We start from the raw sequence: 21,850 nt of genomic DNA, 5'->3' as shown, positions 1-21,850 counted from the left end.
CAAGTAAAATCAATGAAGCCTTCCTTTAATTTTCCTATCAACCACTACCTTCAATTTTTAAATTGGATGGTCCAATGTCAGGGCGCCAGCTGCCACACAATGCCACCTAGTTGTTTGATACTAATAAATCTTGGTTTATTGCTAGCTGGGTTTACAAACAAAGACACCGGTTATGGCTGCATACGCTTTCGTCCGGGCTGGCCTAATCACACTGGCATGCTGATTAGCTACCATCAGACAATATTTCTCTCTGTCTTCCCTTTCTGGCTCAATCTTTCCATCTGCTCAACAAGATAATAAATCACAGGCCAGCATTGTGACGTGTGTGACGGGATGTATTAATCTCATAATTAGAGAATGAAAAGGTGGCGCTAAATTTAGTCTGGCCTTTCTGTCTAACCCTTCTTCCATATGAGCATGCTGAGTTACCTGATTCCCTGCCATTGCTTACTTCGTGCAAGCTAAAACTTGTCATTTTTCAGTGTGGTGAAAGGCTTTTTCTCTTGGTTTCCTGCAGGGGTCCACTCACAGTCTAAAAAAACGTACACAGTCTACAATGTTACAGTGCACTGTACAATGTACGTTAGGAAAAGAGAAAGTCTGCTGTGTGTCGTCCAGTGATTTTCTTGTGACCAGTTTATGGTTTTTTTTTTTTTGTATTTTGTCAAACGCTGCGATAATCTTCATCTTACCCACCCATCTTTCCACCATTAACACAGTTCAGTGTGCTACCTGTCCAGCAAATTCAAGCAGCTCTGATAATGTTGGATTGATGGGATCCGTCAAGACCACTGTCCCATCGGGATCTCCGCTTGTGTGTGGGTCTGTGGGGGATTGTGGGAGTCAGCATGCGTCTATGTGTGTTGGAAAGGTTGACGTATTAGCGTCTGAATGAGTTTTCAGGGAACAACGCGGGGTGCGAACGCCTCGACAATGGTCTAACAGAATTAGTAGCTTGTGATGAATGGTGTGTAAGAACAGCACTGACAGCCTGCTTTCGCAAACACGCACACGCCTGTGTGTGGATGCTCGTGTATGTGTATGAGCCTTCGTACTACACATGGTTCAAGGACTTTTTCCTACGTGTTGCAAGAGGTGCGGTAAACGGACATACACGCGTGCAGCATGCCTGTGTGCATGTCAGTCTTAAGGTGAAGTCAAAGGTCTTTATATCTCCTGCGGTCACGATCAGTACTCAGCATACTGATCGCAAGGCTTACCCATGCTCCTGTTTAGATGTGCACAGATATTTTCCAGGTTGTTGTTTTTTCCTGTAGCTGCTATAAATGATGTTTCACCATGGAATGGTCAAGTCCCTTAGTGCTGCTTTGTTTGAATGATTTATTCATACGCCTCAGGCAAGGTTTTTATCGCAAATAATTTTTGTTGCGTTAAAAATTTTGTGTGAGGAAGAACTATTTGTTTATGAAATACTATTTTTGCAATTACAAAGCCTAGCCTAACTGCTTTGGGCCTGATTTACTAAATGCATGTTCATGAAAAAACAGCTGTGCTCACGCAAACAGATCAAGAAGCTGATCTAGAAATCGAGTGTGCCTATTGTGCCAAACACGCTTAAGTGGACTGGAGGAATTCTGACGGAATTCTGAAGAAAGCTTGTATGACGTACTGACAACATGTCACTGAGTAACTCAAGCTTATAAACTGTAAGACACCAGGCCTTTATAACGTAATAAAGGACAAAGCACAAAAGAACCATAGCAACTGCAAAGCAAATGATGCACCAAGGAACAACCAGTCACAACAATTTAAATTTGATAAGCTATACTGTATTGCTATGCAGTTAAAAGGGTTTCGCATAGATTAAGCCCCTATCCCACTGAGGAGCGAACATTTCCGACTGTTGGCAAAGGTAGAAAATGCGTGTTCACCTCAGGATTCCTTCAAGGTCGCAAATGTTTTCCAAACGGTCGTCACATGATCGGCAGACATTCGAAATAGACCCGCCTTTCAGGAAAATCAAGACATTTTCCCAGGTTTCCCGATGGCCACCACACAAACACTACACAGCACTACATTGGCACAGGATGGAGTCACAGGTGCCTCTCGCGCACGGCGCTGCGGTGGGACAAGATGGCTTGCCTCCGATTGTGAACATGCATTTTAGACCAACATCTTAATTTTATTGTTAGTTACAGACAACATCAGAAAGGTAGAAAGTTGAGAATAACATTCATATAGCCTACATCAATTGAAAATTCATGAGTAATTCTTCCAAGACCGATTTTTAAAAATTCGTCCCTCGTCTCATCCGAAGCATTGTGTTTTGAGGCCAACGTCGGAAACAACAATACCACAGTATTATCCCTCCACAAATCGTTACAGTTGGAATTTGAGTCAGGAAAGTGTTATTCTCCTGGTATCCAACAAAGTCACAAGCACTAGCAATTGGGCACGTGTTCAGTCCAGTGGCAATGCGGCACTCCATCAAAACTCGACATAAAGCTTGGACGTACAGTATACGGCGATCACAAAGCAGACTTTAGAAAGCCTTGCCATGAAACTCCTACTGCACTTTTTTTTTCAAAAGTTAACGCTAGAGGAAGTTAGGAACTCCTAATTTATTGAGTCAGCAGAATGGTGGTGACTTTTACGCTCCGCTGTATGTCCCTCGGTGGTCACTGATCTCACTCTGAGTTTATGTGCTTTCTAAACACCTTGCAAAAATACTATTGACAGCTGACTATGGAACATCTAACAGGGACAGGATTTCTGACTCATGACAAAGGAGGGTAGATGTTTATAAATTTGTGACGGGCAATTTAATTGAGCTCAAAAAAGGAAAAAGATTCTTGACGTTGGCATGACATTCAATGAAGGGAAAAGTACAGTTGGATGAGAGACAGTTTGAACATGTAGTCAATGACCAATGTCAAACATTGCAGTAGTTTATTGTGTATAATTGGCATAAAGTAGTGATAATCATCAGGTAAATGCAGTCCCCAGTCTAGTGATATATCACTGTCGCCGGACTTTTAACTCGCTGACAACTACGCCGCTGCTGTAATGGAAAACTTAGTGGGCTTTAATGGCCTCTCATGTCATCATCAGATATACCAGAGAGCAAGAGGATGGGAGACAGAGCGAGAGAAGAAAAATGAGAATTCTCCAGTCAACTATGAGTGATCATATTTACCTCTGCATGGTGCTTAAAAGAAAGTCTTACTGAAGTTTAATGGTCAGGACTTTGCTCCCATTAGAAGGCAGATAGTGTACTGTGTTTCTGATCAAAAAGTACATGAAAGAAACATTGTCTAGGCCCGTATTCATCCCTTTTAATTACATTTTGTTGAGCATTCTTTGTTTTTCATTTGCAATTTCATTTTCCTTATTTTTACCCATGTTGTTTGATCCATCGTCTTGATTCCTCTTAATGTTTTTTGCTTCTTTTTCTTTTTTCCCTCCTCTGTTCCTTCCCTTCCATCTTATCTAGATGATGAGGAGAATGAGGATCCGTTTGGAGACTATGTGATCAGTAAGTCATGACTGCTTATAGTTGTTATCCTTTCGGCTTTTTCCCCTCAGGGGTCGCCACGGCCTCTCTTAAAATGCCCAGCCAACCCCGGGTTTATCTTTGTTTATTGTGTGGTTGTCTTTCCTGTGATGTTGTGCCTCTGTAATTGACTCCTTTTGTCTGTTTATATGGTTGATACCTGGATAATAGAGCCTGTTGCAGAGCGTGTAATAGCTTTTATCTGGGCTCCAAATGTGAATATAACATCATCCTCCAGTCTGTTGAAAAGCCTTTTTGGAAATGATAATTGTTCATATTGTCATAATTGTCATAAAATTCACATCGCTACACCACTCTCGACATTGTCATTACATTTTGTGCGGATGATTCACTGAGGGAAGTTCTGTAGATTTCAGAAAAGATGGTAAAATAATTGTTTGTTTTACAGTTTCCTGATTACAGGTGGGTAGGATGGCCAAATATTGTACAAAAGAGTACTCTATAGAATAATGTGATGCTAGCAACAGTAAAGAGTAGCCCTCATTACTACTCAATGAAAAACAAGGTGAGTCAATGAGCAAATTTAGATATTGTCCAACAATATCACTGTAATTAAAGCAATAATTAACAAAAGCTTCATAACACATACTATATTAAAGAAAATTTAGCCACGAGACATAGTCTTAAATTAACTTTCTTTGTTTACATTCATGAAAAAGCACATTAGGCTCACCAGGCAAAGACTACAGACGAGCAGGAACAACACAACTCAGCTCATTAAATATAGTAAGTCAGTAAGGTAGGCTGAGTCACCCACAAGCGCACGATCGAGGGTTGCAAGGTGGTGTCCAATTGCCTAGTTCACTTCCACGGCTGACTATATCATCTGTGAGGGAAGATTTTACAGTTTACCTGCCATTGACATGCACGGACTCCGGTGAGTCTATTTCTGATTCCGCAATGTCAGGCACTCGTGCGTACTTCGCCTCCGCCCGCCCTGATTTTAATGCAAATGAGGAATGCTACTGGGATTGGCCAAGAAAAGGCGCACAAAGGTTGAAACGCCTCATTACACCTAATTCTACCAGAGCAAAGTCTAGTAAAATACCAAAATAAAGAAAACTCCACCCATGCGCAAAGTTCAACGCCTGATGCTGCATTCATGCTACGTTCACACCAACTGCAGTGGGAGCGTTTCTGGTGTCGCGTTTCAATTGGAGTCAATGGTTCGCGCAGGCGGGCGCGGTTGCGTGCCGGGGGTGTGTGAATGATGCGTGTGGAGCAGTGGGACACTGCAGAACGAAGCACCGAAAATCCGTCCATTTGTCAGCCAATCAGCATCGGGCATGCTACAAGGCCCTGTGATGTTCACAGCCAAACAGCGTCCTGTTCACTCGGGGGCTTTTTTTTTTTTTTTTTTTTTACAGGTCTTGAACCTTACCAAGACAGCAATATTGTTAGCATTAACATAGTGTGTTTGATTGCGATGTTGAAAAATGCTGTCGTAGTCTCCTCCCCTCCCCGCTGTGCGCGAATGAACGGCTGCAGTATCCAAGCGACCGCCACATTTTACCGTGGACCTTGTCATATACAATCGCACAAGAGCTGTCCTCTGCTGCTCTTATGATGACGTTAAAGTAACTAGTTGGCAAGTTTTTCCTGACTTTATCTGCAACCTCATTCTATCCATACAAGAAAGGGGGTTTTCCTGTCTTTATTTTTTTTTATCATTATTAATATTATTATTATTATTATTATTATTATTATTATGTATGAACAACCCTAATGCGCGCGTTTTTATTCTATTTTGTATTTTTATAACAGGGGATGTTTTTTGCTTCATGGCAAATTGAATCGTAGCTTGCTCTCTGTTAAAACTAAATTTAAAAAAAACAACCTAGTCTTATGCATTTATTGCTGTACCGAACCCGTACCGAACCGTGACCCCCATACCGAGGTACGTACCGAACCGTGACTTTTGTGAACCGTTACACCCCTAATATGTACAGTATATGTGTTTGTATATGTGTGTATGTGTATATATATATATATATATATATGGATATATATGCATATATATGTATATGTGTTTATATATATTGAGAGGGAGAGAGAGAATGTATTGTTCAAATTAATAATTAATAACGAACAGTATAAATACATTTTTACATGAATACTGAGATGCACGAGGAGAGTAGCAACTTTTTATGTGTTGTATTATTTGTCTGACTTCAAATTAAGAGGTTGTTTTTGTAATTTTCAGAAGGAACAGTTCCAGCGGTGTCACTTTATTGCTCTAAAAGACAAATAAAAATAAATTAGAATCTGTTTCATCATTAATAAAAGATAATCAAACACGTTTTTTTCTTTCAAATCAGGAGCCTGGGCTGTTTTTTTTAGTTTCCTCTTAGGCAGAATAAGGATAACAGAGAGATATGTGGGGTTTTTTTCTTGAAAATTAGAGGATTGTTGCTCACCTGATAGTGAGTGTAGCCGTGAGAGAAAACAGAGGAAAGAGTAAGGCTGAGGTTTTATAGCTTCTAAGAAAATCAGGGATGAAGAGAAAGGATAGAGTTAAAATCATCTGATAGAAAGAGGATCAAGTGGTGTGGGCATGATTTTAGTAGACTCAGCCATAGGAAGAAGAGTAATGGATAAAGGGGTGTGGGTGGGCGGGTATGTGGAGGAGTGATTGAGAGTACGATTGAGATTTAACAGTACAGTTAAAGCGATGGCTGCGGATTAACATTCAGTGACTGTCTGCGAGCGCCTGGATTATCTCTGAAATCCTGCTGAGCGCTCTGGGGAGTCCAGCACTGCCAGGGGGATTGAGACCTATACCGCCAGGCCTCTCGCTCTATGTGTGTGTCTCAGTTGAGGTGTGGCAGGTGGAATGCGACTCCGATTCCAGCTCCCCCACTAAGCAGCATTCTAAGTAGCTTGATATATCTGCCCCATAGGTGGCACTAAGATGGCGTAGTGGAGCATTTTTTTCTTTTCCTTTTTTAATTCGTAATGGCCCTCAGGTCACACTGGTTTAGCACCCGGACTCCACTTTCCCTCCATGTTGTAAAAGGGTCAAATTATGTAATCATGGATAACAGTTGAACACATTTAGCTTCAGACAACGTAGGGGAGGAGTCAATAAGTAGCTCCACACTGAGTTTTAATCCATATCGATCTGTGCCCCATGCTGTCTCATCGAGTGGAGCCCAGTGCTGTGGGGCCCCACACAGTGTGTGGTGAGGAGCGGCTTGGCATCGCCTTGTGGTATCTACTGTGCTGTGCCCTGCTTACTTGCAATAGTTGATACATATTACCGCAATATGCACAAAGGACTACAACAAACTATTGAATGCATTAATCGATTAGGGATTGGGTAAATTCCCCCTGGATCAGACGTGCTCGATCCCGGTCCTCAAGCGCCCCTATCCAGCTTGGTTTCAATCTCTCCCTACCTGAACACAATTGATACAAATGATCACAATCGTTATCAGGCTTGTGCAAAGCTTGGTGATGAGCGGATCATTTGAATCTGGTGTGTTGCAGGCAGAGAGAGATAGAAAACAGGCTGGATAGGGGCTCTTGAGGACCGGGATTGAGCACCCCTGCCTGGATCATCTTGAATCCAAATTCTTCCCATCAAGACATTTTGGGCTTTGTTTTTGGCAAATCATCTTTGGATGAGTTGAAAACATGAGAACCTTGACCTCACCCCATCAAATATCTTTGAGGTGAACTAAAATGTGCATTGTGAGGCAGGCTCTCTTATACAACCTCTGACTTTACAGATTCAGGTTCTTGATGAATGGACAAAAGATGCAAAAATGCTCCACAATATTGAGTCCTCCCAGAAGAGTATAGAAGAGCTGGTTTTGTTCACAAATATAGATGCAAATTGCTTCCCTGCCTTACAAGACTGAAGTCTACTTTTGCTACTGCTGGCCTATTATTTGCTTACTCAACTATGGTTGCGCAATTTCATCTTGTACAGATATTGCTGTTGGTCTGCCCTATAAATGCTACCCCGCTGTGTCTTCTTTGCACTACCACACTGGAAGTAGTAACTCCTAGTGCCTACACCCAGCCAGCTTTTTTCAAGATTTGTCCTAAAAGATGTGATTGCAAATTATTTGTAGTGCTGTTGTGCCACCTGCTAAGAACAAAAATGTGCACAATTTTTGTAATGGAAATGGTACAAACATTACAGTCATCATCTGTAATGTTAGTGTAGATTGTTATGTGAGAGATGCATAAACTAACTGGAAGCTGGTCATTTTTTTGACTGGAACGCTATCAGCATAGTTCACTCTTGTGTGTCACCCTTGCATTTCAATATGAGAATGACTCTTTCTCCAACTGTCCTTTCCACGGTGCAGAATATAGTCCCGCCAAGCAGTCCTTGGGTGACCGGTGGCATTTCACTCATATAAATCCATGAAGTCATCCTTGCTGTTCAGTCACAGCGTGGATGCCAAACAGAGAAATGGATTCTAATTTAAAAACAGCAGGGAGGGAAAAGCAAACAAAAATGGCCACACTCATGTCAATATTTCTCTTCAAACCATTTTGTCTCCACTCAATACTCACTTTAATAGCTTGACTTTGTTTTGCAGGCTGTCAGATAGGAGGGAAGAGAATAGATGAGTAAATCCATATTGTAGTCTTTAACCCCTGATTGTGAAAACTGTCACATTAGATGCTTAATGTTCAGAGCTGACTAATCATCAGATTGTATTTGACTGTCTTTCCGCACTATGACCAAATTTAAATAAAGGCCGGCATTTCATCAGTTTCCAATTCTTTTCTGAACCCTTTACTTTGCTGAAATAAAATGCTGAGATACTGTATATTGCCATTTGGCGGCGGCCATGTCAACTTTTCAAGAAGGCCACTGGGGCCTGTTTGGTGCATATTGCTCCCCCTTGCTGCACTTAAACTTTTGTCCACCGTACAGTGTCACACTTGTCCAGACAGTTGCAATCAATAACACAACCCAATCACCTTTAAATTGGATCAATGGGTCAGTCCATGGATACCCAAGCCTGCTTTTCAGTGATACCTTGCAAAGTCATAGCTATCTATTTAAGAACAGACAACAATACGTTGCCATAATCAATAACAATGCATGCGGTTAAAAAAGTCCCTAGTCACATCTTAGAGAGATGTGATTAAATAGATCTTTGTGATAAGCCAATCAAGGGCATCTTAATGGCTATCAGCAATGAAAGTATCTTCTTCCCTTCTTGAAAACCATGCATAAAAATCATTTTTTAATCAGATGAAATACACTGACATTTGCTCTGGTTTACAGAACTGAATATTAAGGACATACTGTAACTCATTGACATAAATAGGCACTTGTAATCTTTTAATAACTTTAATACAGAAAGTGGTACCACACTATCTAAATACAGTATGTTGGTTTTGCTTAAACACTGAATAAAGACAGTTTTTTTAGTTGTTTTATTTACAAACAAACACAAAACAGAAAAAACAACATTTATGAAATTTGGTGGGAATGAATTGTTATGACTGGTTGTTTACGTGTTGTTTCAATTGCTCTGCAGTTGCTATGGTCCTTTTATGCTTTGTCCTTTATGATGTCATAAAGGCCTGAAGTCTTAAAGTTTAAACGTTTGAGTTACACAGTCACAAATTGTCACTACGTCAAACCTTCTTTGAGTGAGGATGCAAACTCTCTTCCAGTCCTGATCCCTATTGTTACTTTGTATTTTTGTTGATAAAGACTTTTTACTCTTCAACTTCCGTGTCATATCTGCGTATGGGTCCAAATCCCGATCCTCACGTGACATGAATAATCCTAAAAATAACTAACAATCACTATATACGTTTTAGGAGGGGAATAGGTCAAATGGATTTGGGACTTTGCAGTCCCTCCTGCAAAAGAATAAATAAATAAAAAAAGAACATCAAAGCATTTGAGTATTAGATTCAGGGATTTACATGTTTTTTTACATATCGTTGCTGTCCTTTGAAAAACAAATGTCCAATTTTGGAAAAAATAAATTCACATTAATGCAATGTCTGAAACGCAGGAACACCATTCACGTAAAAATAAGAACATTTTAAAAAATGGACAGAAGTGTTTTTCACAGGACAGCAACAGTATGCTGGTCAATAAGACTAAAATTGTTTGATTCACTATTTAACATTGGAATCACATAGTGTTTATAGTGAGATTGTTATGTATAGTAACCAATCGAAGTAATTGATTGACCTTGATTGGTTATTATAAGCGAAAAAGGATGCCCGATGGCCGATTGGTTATTCTACCATTGACTGGTGATCCTTAGGAATAAGCTCACCTGCGACCCGCCACCAGAATTAGCAGTAGGCAATGGATGGATGGATCGATTAAAGTTTAATACTACAAAAATTCCTTTGCGTTCTCATTTGTCTTGCAAATATGTTTTTATGCCCTACCACATCAGTGCAGTTAAGACAGCTACTTGGAAAATTTCATGACATTAAGATACAAGTTATTTTACATGAAATGAAACTCCACTACATTAAAGCTACCCAAATGAGGAATGTATTAAGTTAAACTACGTACATACATATGGCAAAGTAGCAAAACTGTCAAAGCTACTTGAGTTGGGCATAGCTTCTTTAAATGAAAAACAACATTCTGTAATTGTACTGATGATGTATCCATGTACGAACATTGTAAAATCGTTGGATAATCATACTTTATAATTCCACTGCAATGCCACTGTTATTGAATATTGAAGTCACAGCACTGTACATGTGCACTACAGATAGATCTTTTTTTTTATCCTGATAATGACATATCCTGATGGTTTTGGATAAAATGACATGAAATGTGTGGCAATTTTCAATGACCTTTTCTCTATTTATTTATCAAATTCATATTTTTCATAGACGACACAAAAACCCAGTGGCCCAAAAAAATACCATTCAAAACATGTGGTAGTGCAACCACTTTTCAAGGAATGCAGCAAAGATCAGAGCATTACAATAAATACAACACAGTGGCTCAAGTAACTTTCAAGTATGACTGCAATGTGTCCAGAAAACATATTAATAGGCGAAGGAATACAAATGAAAGGATTCCTCAGTAGCAACAATGTCCGGGTCCGACCAGCAGTAAGGTTACCCATTCAGTTGAAGACGGGCTCCAGTAAATTGTTTTGGATGTTTTATTAAACCACAGTGTGAAACTGTAACACAACAAGTAGGCAAGTATGTCCTGTGTGGGGGCAGCTCAGCTGTAGACAGAATAGGAACTATTTTGGACAGACTGGACCTTCTTCATCTTGCAGAATAGAGTGCCACGCCGTGTCTCGATCTTTCTGGCATCCAGTAACTAGTTCATATGAGAATGTGCACTCTTGTGTTTGTTACTGTTAGTATACTATTGCGAGCATAAAAAGGTAAAAGGACCGGGTGAGTTCCCCTAGAACTTTTCAAACTGCCGAAAAATGCAGCTTCTGTAGCCTCTACTGCATTATGTGATCACCAAAGTAGCTTTGCTACTGAAAAGCTATTTGATGTTGAAAGCAGTGATTTTACAATGACACTCCTGAGAAATGTAGTTAAACTAGTAATGGCACTATGTCTAACACCGTTACTGCCCAGCACAGATGAGGTGATGTGGGCTAATCTAAAGCAAGTGGTTCAAAGTTATAACATGAGGTCAAACACTGAGAGCCAAAAACGAAGGTAGAGCTAGAGTACAAAAAACACCAGCACTGTCGCAGCATGTCTAAGTGTTTTAGTGATTTTATTTCAATTTCAAACCTTTTGTGTCGTACCGGATTGATTTTTCTCAGTTGTCACCTTGTCCACCTTCATCTTCACCCTACTTTTTAGCTTTTCAATGATGAACTGTGAATTTTCTTATTGACATTAATAGTGAAGCTCACTCCAGTAGCAGTACTTATTTATTTGTATTTCTTTTTTTTTTTTTTTGGGAGCTTTTATTCGGCTGCTGCCACAGGACTAGCCCATTGCCATGGCAACAGTTTGCTTTGGGTTTCTCTCTATTTTGTGTTTTTGAAAGACATCTGAGGTGACAGATAAGCTATGGCTAGACCTATCATAGTGAAAATGGCCTTTCTGTGCCCCCAAAAATGTATGATATACACACACCTACGACATTATTACTCACACCTTTGTGATGTGACTAAAACCTATGAAAAAAAGTCAAATGATGTATTTACATAGACAGCCGAGCACAGAAAGAGGTATTTCATTGTTCATTATTATGGGTGCGGGTGTTTGGCACTGCATCAAAGTGTACGATCCCCTAGGAACACTGCCTGGCAACAAATGTTTCACATTTGTGTGACTTGGCCAACAGTCGAAGATTTTTCTCGTCCAATGTTGTCATATAAAGCACCACTGCATTGTGATCCTCGCTGATATTGTAATTCAAAACCCGGCATTATTTTGACGTAAGACATCTTTTTTTTACATAGTAGTATTCAAACTATTTGACCCTGTTGCCCATTGTCAACCTTTTTTCTCCCACAAACTTGTATAGGTTCCTTATTCAAACATTAAAATGTGTATCTCGCTCTTCAGGAGCCTGGATTAGATTAGAATTTTAAATGTATTTTATTGCACATACAGCATTTACTAAACATTTGTTTTTTATTATACATGCAAAAGATGAAGTAGTCATGAATGGTGAACTTCCAATCAGATTTAGCCTCAGGTTATCCCTTCATAACCTGCGCCTAAAGTTGGCAAAGTTGAGAAGCAGCTTCTGTTGTAATTTGCCTGTTCCATGAGATATTTTACCGGCAGGATTTATCCATTTCATTAAAAATGTAAGGATTTATTGTTTGCAATCAGTGAAGCTGTCACTATAGTTACGTGCTCTGCTTTTTAGAATCCAGTGTGGTACAGGGTGGTGTGCAATAGCAAATGATAAAAATTGTGTCAATATCCAAATAATTGGACCTGACGGATTAAATCACAACAGCATGTATGTGACATTAACCCCGTTCTTCTACTTCGCACACCGTCTCACACACGCACACATGCATCCATACGCATAGACTCACACACCGAAACACACACGCACGCACACGCACCAGTTCACAATTAGCCCTGAGTGTTCTTGACTCTGTGTGTTAAGGACCTTTCAAAAAATTGGTGCTGTGGGATGAGAGAGGTATGAAAATTGAGAGATTACTCACTCTTCCCAGTTCACCCACACACCTGCGTCCAACTTCACCCCTTCCCCTCATCTATGTCATGTGATTAAAAACAAAATCCCATTTTGTGTTCTCGGGCCCACACATTGAGCTACAAGTTTAGAGTGGAACTCGATCTTATAACCGAGTCACTCTTACAACATATACACCATGCACATGCACACAGACAAAAACAGTCAATTGCACACAAACACACTTTACAGAGGCCATGTGGTTGGAGGATGATAGAGGGCTGGCAGTTCACAGACACATAGCAGAGTCTCATCCTGCAGCGCAAATGTGTTTGAGGTGAATCTCGCTCTCTCGCACTCCCTTTCTCGCACTCGGTCTCTCTCGCTTGCAAATGCACACAGGCTTGCGCACGCACGTACATCCCAACACACACTTGCGCACATATTTATCTGACCTGGTTGCCAAAATCAAAGAGTTAGGAAAATCCAAGGGCCGCCACACACCAAATGATGTAGCAGAAACCGACTTAACTATCAAAGTTTGGTCCATAATGAGCACCATGTTCAGACATAAGGGTGTCAATATGATGATCGACTTTATGGTCATGTCACCACACATTCGGCTACATGTCTTGAAGAGTTGGGTAAAGAGTGAGCCGGAGCCGTCAACCTACCTCCGCCTGGTGGCGTATTGTATCACTGGGGGGGGCTCTTATATCTCTGGGGTTGAAGTTACAAGGTGGTTAAAAAGCTCTTCGGTGGCAAGGCCTCGTGGTGGATGAGATCCACCCAGAATTCCAAAAGGCTCTGGCTGTTGTGAGGCTGTCGTGGTTGACACACCTCTGCAACATTGCATGGACATCGGGGACATGCCTCGAGATTGGCAGATCCCGTTGGGTTGTACTTGGGAATATTAAGCGGGATTAGCATTGCTAGAGCAACTGAAGACTCACTGCATTGAGTAAAGCTCTCTTTTACCTGTGATGGATGAACAGAGGCAGATCCTAAGTTGACAGTCAGACAATGGCGCATGAAAATGATTGATATGATAAAAAAATGATTGATCTACTCATCTTGAATCTCTAGGTGAAAATTGAGACATGGGTGGAGAGATAAATTGATGTTTTTTTATTTTATGGAAAGTTTCTGTAGCACTGCTTTCACTGTGCATACCTGTTGACTGAGCTTTATGGCATCACATTCATCAAATGGCTGCATATTACATGCCTATCCAGATTTGTGCACACATGCTTTGCACTTGTCAACCTCCTTCACCTTGACAGTCGCCTTACTTAAAATTCAGTATTGATTCAAACAGTAGCTGCTCTCGGTGTGGGGGTCATCAAGTGGGCCACATTAATATAATGCTGCTTGTGTGCGAGTTTTCATGTTAGTGCCCGTGTGTAATGAAACAGCATTTTCTCTTGAGAAAGATGGTTGGCCTCTCCGCCCTTCAGATTCATTTGGAATTCATCTGGAAGCCTGACCCTGACAGTTGTTTGTTTTTCCTCTCCAGAGAGCAGCAGAGGAATGGCGAGATAGGGGGTTGGTTCATCAGAAAAAAAAAAAAAAAGTGAGACTTATGAGAGATGACATATGAAGATTGTCTTTTGGAAAATTTGACTTCTCAATCTCTTTATTTCTGAACAAAAAGATAGCTGTATCAATTACACCTTTTGTTCTCTTGTCTCGTGTAATGCTTGAGAAGCACAGAATGATATTCTGATCATAAAACACTCTCGTAAGTATAGTATAGTTTACACTTTAAAAGAGGCGTATTGTGCATGTTTTCAATTTAAAAGTGTGGACTGTTTCAAGCGAGCGACTGTATACTCCACCTCGTATACAGTAGGCCTACAGTACTACGGGGTCAATGGTAGACTTGCTTTCATTACCATGACAACCAGGGATTTAGCCTAAGCATTACTACTTGAGTAGTTTGTATCTGTGGAAGCAGAGCCCAAAGTGTGTGTGTGTGTGTGCGTGTGTTGGTGTGTGCGTGTGTGTGTGTGTGTGTGTGTGTATGGGTTGCGGGTGGCGGGCTGGGGTACAGTTATCATGAAAATGAGACTGACTGTTAAGTAACTGTGGGACAGAAGTGCAGAACGACTTGCTCACAGACACATTTTCAGAAAGAGGCAGATAACAAACTTTGTACGTGATTGTTTAATTTCATACTTGATGGTCTAGGCAGGCACTCCAGGGAGGACAGCCATTAAAAAGTAGTTTCCACAATATGTTCCTTTTAAATATTTGTTTGAATAAATGTTTGTTGAAGCAAAAATTCATTGTGCGACCAGATAAAAATCTTACCTAATAAATACTCACTAGCCTCGACAATATTTGAACAACCAAAGCTGTACTGTGTATAAATTCAGATTTTACAGAGATAAATAGAAGTGTCCAGTGTTCTTCGGATTTGTCAATTTTACATGTCTGTATAGTTGTTATCCTGAATAATATTCATCTATTTGTCTCAAAACGAAGTAAATCAAATATGACTAAGACTTTTCTAAAATGATACGGTGTCATGCTAAACATTGGACACTGGAAAACTATATCTTATTGTATAGTGTAGAGCATTTACTGTACCTAATAGGGGTGTCACGAAATCCAAATGACACGATACGATACGATATGAACCTCACGATACGATAATTATCACAATATTGTGGGATTGTGGAAAGTTTGGCGATATATAAAAAAAGCTTGCAATACTGCACAAAAGCTCACGATATTGTTTAAAAAAAAAGCTTATATTAAAAAAAAAATTCACAATATTCTGTTTTTGTCCATAGTAACAGCATCACAAAGAAATAGGCGTGGCCAGTGATGCGCTCCTATTGGCTCAGCAACGCAAAGTATCGTGGCCTATGTCGTTCACAATGCTGTGTTCGGCTGAAGCGGGCTGACGGAGATGTTGGAAAATATGTGCTGGTATGACTGATTTATGGGACCTTTTATTGGTTAGAACATAGTTTTGTTCATGCGAGCAATAATCGGTTTAATTTCAGTTCAATATGGTTGTGTAGGGTTTCTGTAGAACACCAACTACAAATAAAATAAAGATGAGCAGTTGCATGTAAATGCCTCTACACAATGCAAACTACCTGTGGTATACATATAGTTCGAATAGTACAGTAAGAATTAACCTCAATGTATATAAATGACCTAGTGTGACCTAATATTGAGGCACTTACTTGCTAATGTACAACGCACACATTGTGAATCGAGTCAATTTGTGGAGGAACCCAAATGTGTTTTATTGCTCTTCATCCGGCGATTAGCGTGGGTCTTAAACATAGGTGGCATTAAATTACGCTGCACTAATAAACTAATCACCGGCGGGTGCTGGAACTGCACAAATGGAAAACAACTTTTAAACAGATTTGCTGCTATTGATATCATGACGTGACGACGACGATGTATCGTGGCACTCTTAATATCGCTATATCACAAGATTGATGATATTGTGACGTCCCTAGTACCTAATGTAGCTGTAGGTGTGTGTGCGCTGTATGTTCTACACAGAAAATGCAAAGTCGTGTTTGTTTTCATACTGAATCGATGTGTTGTACAGAGTATTATAAAATGAAGACAAATGAAACTTGCTGGTCTGAGCAAGAGGCGTTAGGAAGGACGCTGGGAGAAAATAACAGAGGGCAACAGCTATGAGAGAACAGCACGAGAGCCATAGGTGAAAGGAGAGCGTGAGGAGAGGAATGAGTTGGAGAAGAGAGCCGTGATTGGATAAATGGGCAGACAGGAAAAGTGTCAGGGGATAGGTGCACATCTCCTTTTGGGAGCCCCTTCTCTCCTCATGTATCATAATGACAGATACCCCCGCACTCATTTGTGGCCCCCTTTTCACCCCTCTCACTTCATACATCCCGCCACATTGTTCGGGTTTATCCCTCTTGTGTTTTTGTGGATTTCATGTTTTATTGGGGATTCAAGCATGTCTAATTGGAGCGAATTAATGTTGTGTGATCTACAAGGCTCGCACATTGAAATTACTTATCGACTAAAGATAACTATTTGGAGCATGCACAATTCATTCAGACAATGAGCTCACACACATTTGCACCCCCGGTGCGTGCAGCCCTCCTCTCCACGGCTGAATTCTCTTCTCACGAGTTGTGTGTTTTTCTTGTGTGTTTAAAGCCGCTACTTTGTCCTTAGTTGGTGAAACAAGCTCATTCTAACCTCAGAGTTCACTTTTCACGTGTCCCTGGGTTTGTCCCTCTGAATGATTGACGATGATGTTCAGCTATGAAAGAAAACTTTTCCTCGGGCTTTGAATTTGTGTGTCGTTCATGTTGAGAAGCAATTCACGCAGGCTTTTCATTCGTTTGCACTGTGCTGTTTACTTAGCCGTGACAGGTTATGTTGCCGCGCTGCTTGTGTGTACGCTCTTTGTTGGAGTCTGATCAAAATCCCTATAGAGAGATTTATCATCGTTAGAGGGCAGAATATACAAAATTACAAGCCCATCAATTCTTCTGTTTGATCCTGCTCACCATTTCACAGGCCTTCTTTATCCGGACGATCCAGGCTTTTATTTACTTGCCTCTCCACAGGCTTACCAATTCTGTGATGTTGGGAGGTCATTTGTCTCCATGTTCGAGCTCGCATGTCCCCTCGTGTCCTATTGATTCCTCCAAACTCTGCCTCTCATTATCAGCACCATATTCTCGTCAGAACTTTATTTGTGGTATTTCTGTCTAACTGACAAGTGGGTGGAGACAAAAAAGTAGGGAGAAAAGTTGCTTAAAAATGGTGAAACTAGCAGAAAGTACATTCAAATGAAAGGAATGACTGAAACCTTCTTTAGAAATCTCAGAATTTGTCATATTTAAAGTAAATGGTGACTCAAGGAAAACGTTTGTGAGGAAATCATTTTTTAATCTTTTAGTTTATGGAAAGTTAAAGTCAGTATTTTACATCATAAAATGTGAACTGACCTCAACTTCTTTTTTTTTTTTCTTTTCACTTGGGTTGGCTGAGTCCTTTTTCCCTACATTGTGACCATTAGTGTTATGGTCTGTGTTTTGAGTCTAGTTTTTGAGTTTAGTTTCATGCTTTTCCTTGTGTTCCTTTGTCTCTCGTTAAGATATTGAGTCCACCTGTGCTTGTCATCCCAGTCCCTTGTGTTAACCAACCAGCTTCCTCCTACCCTCTGTGTCTTGTCCAGGTGTTCCTCGTTCGTATCGTTAACTTGTCTGTATTTAGTTGCCATCTTTCAGTCAGCCCTTGTTGGTTCGTCTGTTCTGTCGAAAGTTTTGTCTGTCTTGTCTAAGCCCTCTCGTCACTGTTCGAAGTCAAGGTCAGTCCAGTCTAGACCTAGTGTTTGTTTAGTTGTTTTGTTCCTTGTTGTTTGTTTGGGTCTTCAACATTTTTATTAGTTTAGTATTATCCCAGTACCTTGTTTGCCTTTTGTTTTGGATTAGATGCTTTATATAGCACACAATTTGGGTCCTCCTCCACGATAACCTAACAATTAGTATTCTAAATCAGCCTGGATCTTGCTTTGACAAAGTGAAAGCCATTTGAAAGCCTCTGTGTTCATCTTGTCTCAAGCTCAGTCAATGTCAACATATTCTTGTTTTGGCACAAAAACATCATCTTTGCAAGTTTGAAAGTGATCAATTGGGAACATGCAACCATTGGCATTTAAGCTACTCATTGTCTTACACAAAATATATATTTTTTTTAAATCAATATGGTTCTTACTTTGACAAAGAAAATTAAATTGCTGAAAGATAATGAAATGAAAGAAAATGTCTTGAAGGCCTGAAGATAATATGAGCTGGTTTTAACAAGGATATTAATTCAAATGAAGGTTTTTCTGCCAGTGACAAAGAAGACAATGTTTTTGGATGCTGTAAAATACGCCCACCTATGATGTAGTGGCTATAATTACAGAAAATACTGTTTGGGACTTAAGAGCTACTTACGTCCTCTTCTTATTAAGAAATGCTCCATTAATGGTTACAAATATTGCAGCTGAAGAGAGAATGTTCATTTGGAAAATGCAATCATTGACTTTGTTTGCTTGAATTATATCCACATTAGCTGCGCGGATAAAATGAATCAGATGTCTTCTGTCATTGCATTCCTCTGATTTACTTGTGTTGCTCAATGGCAACTCTAGTTCATGTCAGAGGTACTGTTGGAAGCTGTGCCATAAAACTAGAGCAAAAGTTGGACGCCCTTTGAAAGATACTACTGACATTATAGTTACATTATCAAGAATTGTATGATTTTAATTAGACTTTTACCTCAGCAATCAGAGGTCTGCTTGATAGATGATGGATATAGCAAAACATTCACTTCCCTGCTGGGAGAGTCAGTGCCATGACGGCTCTCCACGCTTCACACGAGACTCGAACCCTTCTCTTACTCTGTGTGACTTTGCCAAATCCCTTCTTTTGCCATCTGTGTGCGTGCGCGCGGGTGCTGTTCGCTTATGGCTGCAACAATGATAAGCCCCTTTCTTTCTATTTGGACGTGGACTCTTGTGTGGTGTGGTGCAATAGAAATAAGCAAAAATGTCCAAATTTTGAGCCGCTCCTATAATTACAGGAAGCACTCAACCTCGCATACTCCACCAAATCCAACCTCAATCCCCCCTTTTTTGCTTTTTAAATGAGGTATTACACCCACCCTCCGCTGCTCCTTCTGTGCAGCCATCCATGTATTTAGCTCCGAGAGCCCAAAGATATCAATGATGTCAGCCCGGCACAGCATTAGGCCCACAATCAGCTGCTTGGAACATGCGGCCACATCAATATGCAACATTCTACCTGTTCTATCACCGGTATGTTTTGGAGAACCTCACGCTTTGGCTCTTATAGGCTGCTATGAAATGCATGTGTTAGTCTTGGTTTTCCATTGTAGTAAAATTAAACAGTGTGAAAATGCTACAATGTCACTTTCGGGACGGAGAACATCTGGTCAATGGTCACAATTTGCTTACAGAGCTGATCAAGGCTATACCTGTTGTGTGCCTCGGCCTGTGTATTTGTGTGTGCGCGTGTACACCAAACTGTGCTCGCCCCCAGCCCCCAATGTGCCTCCCAAAGTCCCGTCTCTGAAGAGCTATGACCATTAAGCAGCTGTTCACTTCTGAAGCTGCGCACACACACGCACACAAAAATGAATGGAACGGGAGAATGCAAATGAGTCTCGATATGTGCAAAAGATCTCCAGAGGGACACACTGTTTGGGTCGGAGACATGGAGAAGTGAATATTTGTAATGGCACACAGACTGCACATAGTGTTTGTGCACACTGTGGCATTTGCAATGTTGCGCTGCTATTATTTACAGCTCTTAAGTAACCAATACGGTCATGGTGTTTGTGCGTGTTTGTATGCTTGCCTGAGTCTGCGCGTGTTCAAAACAAGGGCATTGGTCAAAGAACACTTGTTAAAAAAAAAAGAGACCCGTTTTGGGTTGCTGTCCATGGTACTGAACTCTGAACTGAAAGTCAGGGGAGGACAGAAAGTGAATGCCAGGTTAGAGGCCATTATATGTGTGTTTTTATTTTCCCTTCCACTTTTTCAATTAATGCATTCCTCGGTTGATGGGTTATCATTGTTAACTTGCACTGAACAACTACATGTAAGTGCAAAATGTTGACAAATGTGCTAGAAATGCCAACTGCTAGCACTTGTAGAGCTTTATAAGTTCAGTTGTGTTGAGCTGACAAAGGAGTCTGGATACATTTAGTCTTTGTTCCTCATCGCCGAAAGGTGATTATTTTAGTGTCAGCTTGCTGGTACTGTAATGAGAATGTATGGTGAAATGCATGAAACAGTCGAGTCTGCCCTAGTTTGTTTTTCCTTAACTCAGGCTTTATATGAAGCCAACATCAGTTATGCTGATGAAAGTATTGTGCGATTTTTGCATTATTTTTAATGCATGCACAAGGGGGCTTGTGGCTTTACGTCTTGTGCTCCCTACCTAATAAGAGCTTAACCTTATTAATCACATGAGTGTGTTGAGGGCGGCCCTGGTGACACTCGCACATGCACACACGTGCACATGCAGGCAGAGGCAAGTCAGTCTGTTATTAGTTAATAGCTCATTAGCACAAGGTGATTAATTACTCTGGCTCGGGTGCGGGGATCATGAGGCTGGGGGAGGATGAAGTAGTGAAGGAAAAGGACCTTCGAAACAACCCGGTTTTCTTGAGGGAGAAGAGTTGTAAAGGGTGTTGGTGGCTTCTTCTGCAATGCTTTCACCACTATTGATCGTGCATTTTAAAACCTGCTGTAAGGGTGTGTGTGTGTGTGTGTGTGTTTGCTGAGACATCGGTGGGAGGAGGCATTTTGCTTTGCTGTGTTTATTCCCGTGTCTCACGGGGATCGGCTGTAAAGGTTAACTAGTCTTTTCTTAAGCTTTCAGCCTGATGACAAATGACCATGTTCAACCCAAGGGGGCACCTTACAGCACACCTTCCCGCTCCATCTCTTTCCCTCTCTATCCCCCTCCTTCGTTCACTTCTCCATGATTCAGTTCAGGAGGCAGGTGAAGGGGAGGAACACGTAGAGATGGGGGGCTTAGAAAAGGCAACCGCGAGAGAAGAGAAAAAGTCTCACTGAGGAAATTATTTTTGCGGGGTGGAGACTGGAGAACATTATCGAAAAGTAGTAAAAGAAACACCGAGCACTGTGGAATCGCTAAAGTTGAACTCAATAGTTTACTACCTATGCTGTTTGATATGATTAAAAAAAAACAAATAACAGAAATTTAATTAATCAATTTCAGAATCAAAGTGTCATCGGCATCCACTTTCGATACCACTTGTAATATAAATGTGTGCAAACAAACATACGTTTAACTAGGGCTGTGGAATCAATCGAAAAATTCAATCACAGTCACGATTACACTCCACAATTGCAAAATTGGCATAATCTTAAAAAACGATTTAATATGCATTTATATCAACCGCACTGCTTGTTTGCACAAGGATGCACCTTTTTTATTTTGTAATAAATGTTATACTTTTTTTTGGTACAAAAGGAACTTGGATAATTATATTGTTTCTAAGAAATGTATTTGTCTTTATATTTAAGTTTATTTAAACATTTCCTTGTTTTGTACCAACAAATAAATGATTATGATTTCAATTATTACCAAAATAATTGTGCTCAAATGTTTTTTTTTTTTTCCATAATCGAGAAGCCGTACGTTCAACAACTGTACACT

The 21,850-nt window shown here is 40.5% G+C and overlaps 1 protein-coding gene across 9 annotated transcripts in view; it reads left to right on the top strand.

Moving 5' to 3' along the window:
* The window catches only part of tenm2a (teneurin transmembrane protein 2a), a 274,108-nt gene that overhangs the window by 125,002 nt on the left and 127,256 nt on the right, over nt 1–21,850 (top strand). For 4 of the 9 annotated variants that reach the window (XM_086023692.1, XM_086023689.1, XM_086023690.1 and 1 more), the window contains one exon: nt 3,455–3,496. The exons of the other annotated variants lie outside the window; for them this stretch is intronic. In XM_086023692.1, coding sequence (XP_085879818.1) covers nt 3,455–3,496 — 42 coding nt within the window. The remainder of the gene's footprint in view (nt 1–3,454; nt 3,497–21,850) is intronic. 9 annotated transcript variants of the gene reach the window in all.

Source organism: Filicampus tigris, chromosome 2 (genome assembly GCF_054856515.1).
Source record: "Filicampus tigris isolate MCC_2025a chromosome 2, RoL_Ftig_1.0, whole genome shotgun sequence".
NCBI lineage: Eukaryota > Metazoa > Chordata > Actinopteri > Syngnathiformes > Syngnathidae > Filicampus > Filicampus tigris.
Note: the sequence above shows the minus strand (reverse complement) of the source record. Positions and strands in the feature narration are given on the sequence as shown.